At 40.1% G+C, this 9735-nt stretch overlaps 1 protein-coding gene and 1 long non-coding RNA gene across 9 annotated transcripts in view; one reads left to right on the plus strand and one right to left on the minus strand.

Moving 5' to 3' along the window:
* Positions 1-7818, plus strand: part of DAB1 (DAB adaptor protein 1) — a 431942-nt gene extending 424124 nt beyond the window's left edge. For 6 of the 8 annotated variants that reach the window (XM_063655172.1, XM_063655164.1, XM_054488805.2 and 3 more), the window contains one exon: positions 4461-7817. In XM_063655172.1, the coding sequence (XP_063511242.1) occupies positions 4461-4505 (45 nt within the window). In that variant the 3' untranslated portion in view covers positions 4506-7817. Of the gene's footprint in view, positions 1-4460 lie in introns of all 8 variants that reach the window. The other 2 variants (XM_063655159.1, XM_063655166.1) reach the window with 1 other exon arrangement.
* On the minus strand, positions 177-1306 carry LOC129037038 (uncharacterized). Its single transcript, XR_008502722.2, has 2 exons — positions 1214-1306; positions 177-1062 (listed from the first exon to the last, which is right to left on the minus strand). It is a non-coding gene; the product is annotated as an uncharacterized LOC129037038 (long non-coding RNA).
* Positions 7819-9735: the final 1917 nt, after the last annotated feature.

The raw sequence follows: 9735 nt of genomic DNA on the forward strand, positions 1-9735 counted from the left end.
AGGTTTTACTATATGGTTTCCATCTACTTTGTTATCTAAAAATAAATTAATGTGTCAGAATCATATTAAAGTTCACAAGTATTTGCCAACTTCCACTAGAAACCCTCAGAATTGAGGAAACAATTTTAGAGTAAGAGAAAATGGTCCCCGAGATGGGAAGAAAAGCAAACATGGCGGCAGGGAAATACATGATGATGTTATTGGTGAAGGCATCACAACATGCAAGATGGGGGAGTTGAGAAGGATCACAGAAGAAATTCGGAATTTCCACATCCTTGAAGTAGGTCATTAGCAAGGCAATCAAGTGGTGCAGCTGGGAGTCTAAAAGACTGAGAAGAAGAAAAAGACAACAAAACTAGGAAGCCACAGAAACACGGGCTCATGATGGCTGAATGATATAGAGGGTGACAGATGGCTACAAACCGGTCATAGGCCATCACACTCAGGAGCATGTCTCTCTTCCGTGCCTCCAAAAATGGCAAAGAGACATCTGAGTCAGGCAAGCCTGCAGAGGAGATGACTCTGCTGTGAGAAGAGAACTGTTCATTTACTCATACATATCTTCATTCTTCATGTTGTTAGTGGATGCACCTCCCATGTTCCAAGCTTCATTCAGAATTCGGGATACTGACATGCAAGGCCCAGTGGAGCTCAGTGTAGAACATGCTAGGAGATGCCATAGTAGGAGTGAAGAGAGAGATCTACACAGGTTCTGAAGCATCCAGGAGACAGTGGCTCGTGTCACCTGCAGAGTCCAGGAAGCCTTGATATTTCAGCTAGGTCTTAAAGTATGAACTTTAGGAACAAAGAAGGCTCCGAAGCCAGGAGGAACTGCCTGAACGAAGTCCCAGAGATGGGAAAACTCCAGCATGTGAGGGTGAACCTCAAGTAGGGTTTGGAAGGTAGGGTGTAGGAGAGAGTGGTAGTAGGTGAGGATGGTTGGGAAGGTGGGTGTTATGTGCAGTCTTGAGGAGTTTGCCTTTTCCTTTGAGTGACAAGGAGTCAGGAGGACTGTTTCAGGCAGGAGACTGGCATGGCCAAATCCATTTCAGAAAGATCATCCTGGAGAGGCATAAAGAAAGATTTTTTTTAACATGATGTACGTGACCTGAAGGTAGAATTTTGATTCATGGTCTAGAAGGGGTATTTATTAGCTCTAATGGACTAAGAGACTAATGGGCCTTGTGTGCCCGGCGAAGGTGCTTTGACCTACCCTGTGGGTGATGGGGAGCTTCTGAAAGATTTGAAGCAGGGCAGAGATGTGGACAAATCTGCCAAAAGAAAACAAACAAACAAAACAAAAACATCAACAGCATGTTATGTTAATGTGCGATTCCATTTAGGCTTTGGAATTTTGAAAATAGCTCAAAGACCCCGTTATGACCTTGCCAGAGGCCAGGTTGGAAATTTCTGAATCCAATGATTCTTTAGCTCCCCTCTAACTCTGACAGTCTAAGATTCCGTAACAAGGAAGGTAGAGCTATTGCCAAAACGTATAATGCATCACAGTGTCAGACTTTGGGATTATCTGCTGCTGGGGGTTTTCCACACCACTGCTCCCCTTCATTAGTGGGGATAATTGAGAGTTGACTGCAGTCGTTACTGCTGTTGTGATGGGTATTTGAAGCTAAATTCGGGCAAGCAGGAGATGTGTGAGTATTTATCTCAGCTGCAGAAAGTTAATGCAGTGTGGCATTAATTACTCTGTCTGAGCCTGCTGTCTTCTTCTGTTTTTAGGTGTCATTTTCAGTTGGATAAATTAGTTTCCAAAATTAGAATAGAGCAAATTGTAGGGTGAGATCAAGGCAGCCTGACTTCTTGGGGCATCCAAAAAGAAGAATGGGCTGAGAACGTCTACCCAGGAAACATTAAGATGCGTCCTTGAAGCCCAGCACAGGCAAAAGGAAATATTTTTCCCCAGTAGTTGTACTTAACTATTTTTGACTCCACCTACTGCACTTGTAGAACACAAACACACAATAAAGTTACATGTTTAGCCTTACAATATGTATTTGAAATAGTTCAAGAGACTGGAAAGGAATAGATTTGGTGTTTAATAAATCATAATCTTACTATAGATTTTGCTACATTTGATTTTGAGAGAATAAAGCCAAATTGGAGTGTATTTAGGACAAAGGGATCAGAACTGTGAGGAAACTAGAAACAGCATTATAGTCATTCAGTAATTCAACAGACTCTCATTGAGGACCTACTGTGCTAGGTTCATATTTGTAAAATGGCAGAAGGAGGCCGGGCGCGGTGGCTCACGCCTGTAATCTCAGTACTTTGGGAGGCCGAGGCTGGTGGATCACGAGGTCAGGAAATTGAGACCATCCTGGCTAACACAGTGAAACCCTGTCTGTAATAAAAAATATAAAAAATTAGCCAGGCGTGGTGGTGGGCACCTGTAGTCACAGCTACTCGGGAGGCTGAGGCAGGAGAATGGTGTGAACCTGGGAGGCCAAGTTTGCAGTGAGCCAACGTTGCGCCACTGCACTCTAGCCTGGGCAACAGAGCGAGACTCCATCTCAAAAAAAAAAAAAAAAAAAAAATGGCAGAAGGAACTGGCAAGTGGTAACCTAGAAGTAGGACATGGAATAATGGGCTTGCATATTTTTCTGTCATCAGACATTTGGACGAAGGATTGTACTTATTTACATTTCCAAGGGCAGTAGAAAGTCTACAGGCCGAAGGCATGGAGGGACAAGTTGGCACTTTGTTACACTGCATAATAGGGTGCCTCCAAGGAAAGAAGTTCCTTCCCACTGGAAGAATACAAACATAACAAGTTCTAGAGGAACCAGAAATTGGATCTGATGGCAGGAGTCTTGGGGTCTACTCTTGGCATGGATACTAAGTAACTCTGTGACTCTGAAGAAACAAAATCTGTCTTCATAGGACTTCAGATTCCTCATCTGTACAATGATGGGCCAGTACAACCTTACCTTCTAGGCCATTACACTTTACAGTAGAAAGCAAGCAATATGATATGCTACACACAAGAGACAGCACAATGACCTTGAGATCACACAACCTCTCAGAACTTCAGTTTTTATCTGCAAAGGGAGGACTCAAAAAATAACAGCCACCCTCAGGACTATAAGGCAGATAAATAAGACATGAGGTGCTTTGTAAACTCTGAAGCACTAACGGATGGAAGGATTGGGGTCTCTCTGTCTCTCTCTCCTCATGGTCACTGTTGTAAAAGACTAGAAAAAGCACTGGCCCCTGGACCCTGGTTTCAGTTCTCATGTCTCTAGACTTACTAGCTGTGTGACCATGGACAAATTATTTAACTTCTCTGTACTTAATTTCACCCTTGCAAAAGAGATAAAGCATCTGCCTTACAAGGCTGTTGTGATGAGATAAAAAGACAATGTACTTGAAAATACCCAGCATGGTGCCAGACACATGGTAGGGGCTCCCAGAATGCCAATTCATTTTGAAGTTTCAAGAAAATAAGCAAATAATAAGAACCTATATGACATGGCAGGAGACAAGCTAATGTATCAAATGTGGTAAAATTAGGATTTCATTGTGCCCATTTAATTCTGGCACAGACCTCCAAGAGTGACAGCATAAAGGTCAATTTTAACAGAAGGTCCTGTGCATGCTTAAAACCACAGTATCCATCAAATTTGCTTGGCCAGTGCACAATGAGTCATCTCAACAACAGCTGAAGTCGGACGGGGTTTAAATAGGGCCGAATGCTGTTTCCTGTCTAGGTGTGGATTGCAGGTTTGCTGCATTACATTCTGGTTGAAAATCCCTGTATGTGTTTCGGGACAGCCCCCTGGGTGCAGGCAAATGACTGGCCAAAATGGAGGGCTCAGATTGGATGGAAACAAGTCCAGAAGTTTGTAATTAAGAGCCAAAGACACACTTGCTGTTTTTCTTGCTCAACAGTGCACCCAGGCATCACTATTTGTAGAAGAGCAATTTGAAATAGAATTTCAGGGTTCTCAAGTGGACATTTATGAAACTGTGTTGGAAAAATGTCCAATTGACTCATGGTAATTGTTAGCAATTTCTGAAGACGTATTGCTACCAAGCATGGTGCTAGATACTTTATTTGTATAATCTCTAATTCCCTCAAGAACCCCATAGGATAAACAGTATTATTCCCATTTTGTGGTTGGAGAAACCAAGACTCAGGATAAGTATCTTGTCCACATGACACAGGTTTTCTAACTCTCCCTACTATACCATGCTACTTCCTCAACAGGGCAATCAGTTCCAACTTGAAAACGAAAGACAGAACTGAGTGCATAGTTATTTTGGATGATAAAAATGTTGCCAAAATGATATGCACACTGATCAAATACTCCAAAAATAACCTAAGGTCATCCATCATAAACTGTCACTTTTCTGTTTTAATCCTAAACCCCTTTTCCCAAAGCTGTCTCAGAAAATCCATGCAAGTGGAAAGGGCAGGCCTCACTTTGTTCCTTTATCCACAGGAGCCGGAGCCTCTCTACGCGCAGATCAACAGACCTAAGAAATAGCATCGATGCGAGCTCGTGGTGGGTGCTCAAGACTGGCATGGACATCAGCATCACGACAGGCTCTCTTGTATTCTTTCACCTCATCCCACAAGAAATTCATGATTGCCCAATGGAACTCGCTCAGAAGAGGGAACTAAGCGTTTTTGGCAACCAATGGCAGATATCTATGGCAGCACACAAAAAAAGTATAGAAAGATCCACCCAACATTAAATCACAAAGCAAGCAAATGATTACCCAACAAATATTTGAGCCCTCGTAGCTGGGTTTAAGATGACCCAGTGTGCAAAATTACTAATTCCCTTTTTATTTCTCTACCTGTTGACCACTGTTGAGACACCAAATTTGGAGTGACAGGCATCAGAGGATTACAACAGGGTTGGAACTGACTTCTTTAAGCAAAAGCAAAGGGTCTTCTGTGACCACAGTATCATCATCCATTTGCCTTTTCACATAGGATGATGTGTTTTTTGTCACTCCATGGGGCCTGGTCTGCCATTTTCCCCCCTTTCCTTTGTCACGTTTGAAAATTAATAGGTGTACAAATTTTTGTATTGCTTTTGACTGTTTTTAGATATGGGTGAAGAAATCTAACTGGGGAGAAAAAAAAGCCTCAATGAAATGAATTAACTTGAAATTACAAGACAAATAAGTGGTTGATTATTCATTATGATCAAGAATGTTGCCAAAACAATTCTTTAGCTATTCTGCATCCTGGTGAAGAAAGACAGCTTTCAGTTTGAACCTTCATTCTGTGAGTAGGAAAAGACATCAGATCCCATTGATGAGAAAGATGAAAAATGCATCTGATTTCTTAAGAAGCTCTAAACTCTAAGTACAATAAAATGATATTTTTTATTTTTCCGATATCTTGCTGCTGTGATGCTATGCAGACAAGTGTCTTCTCCACGTGCCATTTTCAAAGAAAAGTCGTTTGCCAAATAATTCTGGTACAATTCTGGTAATGTGGTTTTGGATCTTAAAAACCAACTTTCTAATGGAACAATGGTGGCATAAATATTCAGAATAACAAACTGATTCTGTGGTCCAAATGGTTCATCTCTATCTCTTTTTGTACATCAGAAAATTCAAATGGGATTTTTATTTTATAACTTGAAAAAAAAAACCTTACCATTAAACTCTTTAAATATTTAAGGGAAATGGCTTTAAGGAGTTCTAATGAAAAAAAATTGTCTTTTTTTTGTAAATATAAATGTTAATGAAAATGCTTTTTAATAATGCCATTACACTGTAGAGAAGGTAGCAGATTGAGTGCAAGGTGTGACAAACTTGATGGATGGGGCTCACTTTCCAGATGTTATTCTGGAGCATATGGTAGGAAGCTGGAGTGCAGGGACAGCTGGCAGGAGCAGTTGGCCAATCAGCAGCTAGTGAACGGGAAGGGAGCACGTGACTCCATCATCTAGCCTTTCCACGAGAGTCCCCACCCTACGTGCAACACAAGAAAAAGACAATTCACATTCTGAAGAATTCAGATTCGGAAACTCTCCCACCTCCCCACTCCCACCTACCCCCAATATAAATCACTGGACTGTTTGTACGTGAAACAGAAGAGGCTAAGCTTCCTTTTTTTACACTTATGAGACAAAAAGTGCAGTGTTTGGTTCGTATGTTTAGCACATGATTTTCATAAAGAATCTATATATTTTTGCCCTACAGAGAATTGTTATACAGGTCAAGTGTGTTTTCCGGATGTTCCTATGCAGTTACAGTATGTTGACAGTGTTTTAACACTAAGAAGAAAACTTTAAAGATTCATGTGATTAATTGGATTTGGGGATAATTATTATTATTTGGTTTTAAGATTTGAAAAGTAGAATCTCCATTGATATGACTGATTTGAATAGGCCTGTATTTGGTTCTTCATATCAATAGAAACTAAAATGATTTGAGAGATTCATTTGAAAAATGATTGTATACTTGTTCACAAAGAGAAAAGTGATACATGAAGGTAATGGTTATCATTTAAAGCCCACATTTTACACTATCAAGTCACAGGAGTCTAATTTTTTTTTCAGTTAGGTAAACTGACCAAATGTCTATTCAAGAATATATGTCAATGTCATCCTAATGTGGAAGGTCCGAAGAACCAGAAAAGTGAGAAGGGCCGTTTACCTCCCTCTGTAGTTATCACCTGTTGGTCCACAGAGTTTCTCGAGAAATGAGCAAACATTTTATGATTAGGTAACCCTTTCACATGAAGGGGAAGATTGGAAAGGTGGAATGACCGTAAGAGTTGGCTTGAGACCAGTTTGTTTTCTGGGGATTTGATAAGATAGGCAGTTCCCATGGGAAATTGCTTAAATTGCTTTGTTGCCTATGATTTGATTCTAAACAAGTGGTGCTATCTTCTCCCTCAGTATGGCTGTCTTGAGTTTGTCTTGCAGTATCACACCATTATACCAATTCTTTGGGTTGCTTCTGACACATTCAAAGTGAACTCTGGCTGATGTTGCTGTTTCAGGTATACCATCTGGAGTTAATTTCCTAGCAGACGGTGAAAGTCCGGGAGAATTGTCCTCCTTCATTGAACATGATTGAAAATATAACTGGCTCTGAACTTCAAGAAGATGCCCAAGTGATGCATTAAAGTGAGGGAAATAAAGTCAAGATTTTTCAACTGCCATCCATATTCTCATTGGCAGAATTCTGAGTTTTTTTTCCAAGCACTGTTTGGTGAGCCTGGAACAACCATATCCTGTCCCAGGAATACAGTGAAATTTCCAAGCAAGAGCTGAGGTGCCAATACCAAAAGACCATGGGGAGTCTGCACAGTTCTGGTTAGATCAATAGAAAATCCATGTGTACAACTGTTAATTCCTCATCCTCCACTAGCACTAAATTTGTCACTTTAAATTTTGAAACCAGGGAAACACCACCTGTCATTCTGTCCCCATTCTCCATAGCTCTTCAATCTTTACATGCCGCAAGACTTTTTTGATAGCTCTTACTCATCCCAGTGTCTCCTGAAACCCCATCATGTAATGTACTGGGCACCTTCTTTTAAACAAATGTTTACTCTGTGGGTTTGGTTCATTTCAATTTCTGCGTTCTGACACATATTTTTTTAATAAAGATGAGAAAGAGAAAATGACTGTTGCAGTACATTTCTAGACCTACTTTAACTTTACCTCAGATGACAGTTTGTTAACATATATGGACACATTATTTTTAACTTTATGTACAATGCATTCAACAGAACAGCAAAATTTTTAGAAATTTTCCATTAATTTCTGTAACACACCATGTAAAACTGTTACAAATAAACATGTTTGAGAACAACACCTTAGCCTGGCTTTATTCTACAAGTTTCCACTGGATATTCAGGCTTGGATCGGAAGAGGAAATTGCTTTACCTAAGATTCCATCTGACCAAGTGACAGCCTCTGTTTTCCTGGCCCTGGGCTAAAAACAGCAAGCTTCATTGGGGAGTAAGGTCAATTTGTCAACCCTCAGTTGAATTCAAGTGCTTGCTATGCTTGGAAAAGCAGCCACAGACAGAAAGGAGGATATTGTCAGAAAAAAAGCAAACCCTGGGTAGATGTGGTATTTGGACCATATTTAGCATGAGACTTTCAAAACTGGGAAAGACTCTGGGACTAGCCCTGTGGATTGTGTCTTCCCCTAAAACAAAACAAAAAAACCTATTAAACTATTGATTGGAAAACCGAGATTAATCTAGACTGTCGAAGAGTTCCCCATCGTTCATTTTAAGGTCATCTGCTTTAAGGGACTCAGGAAGGAAGCATTTATCTTTCTTTACATTCCCCTCAAACTCCACACCAAAATAAAAAGGCCTGAAGCTGGATTGTATGTATTGAAGAACAGAAAAAAATGAATATATGTGGGTGTTGTGTACATATGTATGTATGCGTGTGTGTGTGTGTGTGAGTGTGTGATTTTTATTTCCTTTTGTAACTAAATCAAATAATCAGCCAGATTACAATTAGGTCATTGAGATGCAGAAAACCACCACTGTTTAAGAATGGTTTTGTTAATGATTGCATAAACACAAGCCCTCAATCTGGCCTTGTTACAAAGAAGGTATTAAACAGATGTTATTGCTAACTTTGAGAAAATGAGAAAATGGGCTTAGATTCTAGCAAAGTACATTTGGAGCAGATAGAAGAAACAATTTCCACACAGTCAGAAATGCTAAATCCTGGACTGAATTGTTAGAAAATGTTGCAGAAGTTTTTGTTTTCATTTTTGTTTTGTTTTGGTTGAAACAGGGTTTCACTCTGTTGCCCAGGCTGGAGTGCAGTGGTGTGATCTTTGTTCATTGCAACCTCTGCCTCTTAGGCCCAAGCACTCCTCTCGCCTCAGCCCTCCAAGTAGCTGGGACTACAGACACGCACCACAATGCCTGGCTAATTTTTGTATTTTTTTGTAGAGATGGGGTTTCACTGTGCTGCCCAAGCTGGTCTCAGATTCCTGAGATCAAGTGATCCACAGGCCTCAGCCTTCCAAAGTGCTAGAATTACAAGCGAGAGCCACCGCAGCAAGCCAGAAGTTTTTCTTAATAAAAACAGTGACTTGCACATGTTGAACAGCTAGTATGTGCCAGGCAGGTGCTAGCTGCTCTATGTCCATTGCCTCAGCTAACTTTCTAAACAACCTGGAAGGGGTAGATATTATCCCAATTTATAGATAAAGAAACTGAGATTCAGGTAAATTAAGTAACTTCCCCAGCCAGCAAATGGCAGAGTTGAGATTTGAATATTGGGTCTCTTTACTCATACTTGAGTCTAATTTTAAAATAATTGGATATTCACTGTTTGAAATAGTTCTACCTAGGTTTTTTGAAAAACATTGACCTTCTGTGTCTCTTCTCAGACTGCTAGTGGATCTTTGGTAATAAGTTAAATTTCTAAGTTCCTCCCATTCAAAGTAAAAATTAAATTCCATTAGATGTTACTGTCTTACACTGCTAAATACATAGTTCCATCTTTAACTGGCACCTTTCAAAGCTTGTGTGTCTGAGTGATAAAGAATAAACTGTTTCACCCAACTCGTTGAAGTTTAGCTGAAACCAAGTACTGGGGATTTACTTTGCCAACCTAAATGAATCTTAAAGAAGTGACAAATTAAAAGGTGTCCTATTTAACTGCTAGGTGGGTGCCAAAATAAATCAGGCAGACATATCTGCTTTCATTTTGTGCTTGAGAGTAAGCCCTTGTTGTTTTGACAGTAAATGTTTTTTGTTTTATT

Source organism: Pongo pygmaeus, chromosome 1 (genome assembly GCF_028885625.2).
Source record: "Pongo pygmaeus isolate AG05252 chromosome 1, NHGRI_mPonPyg2-v2.0_pri, whole genome shotgun sequence".
NCBI classification, from domain to species: Eukaryota; Metazoa; Chordata; class Mammalia; order Primates; family Hominidae; genus Pongo; species Pongo pygmaeus.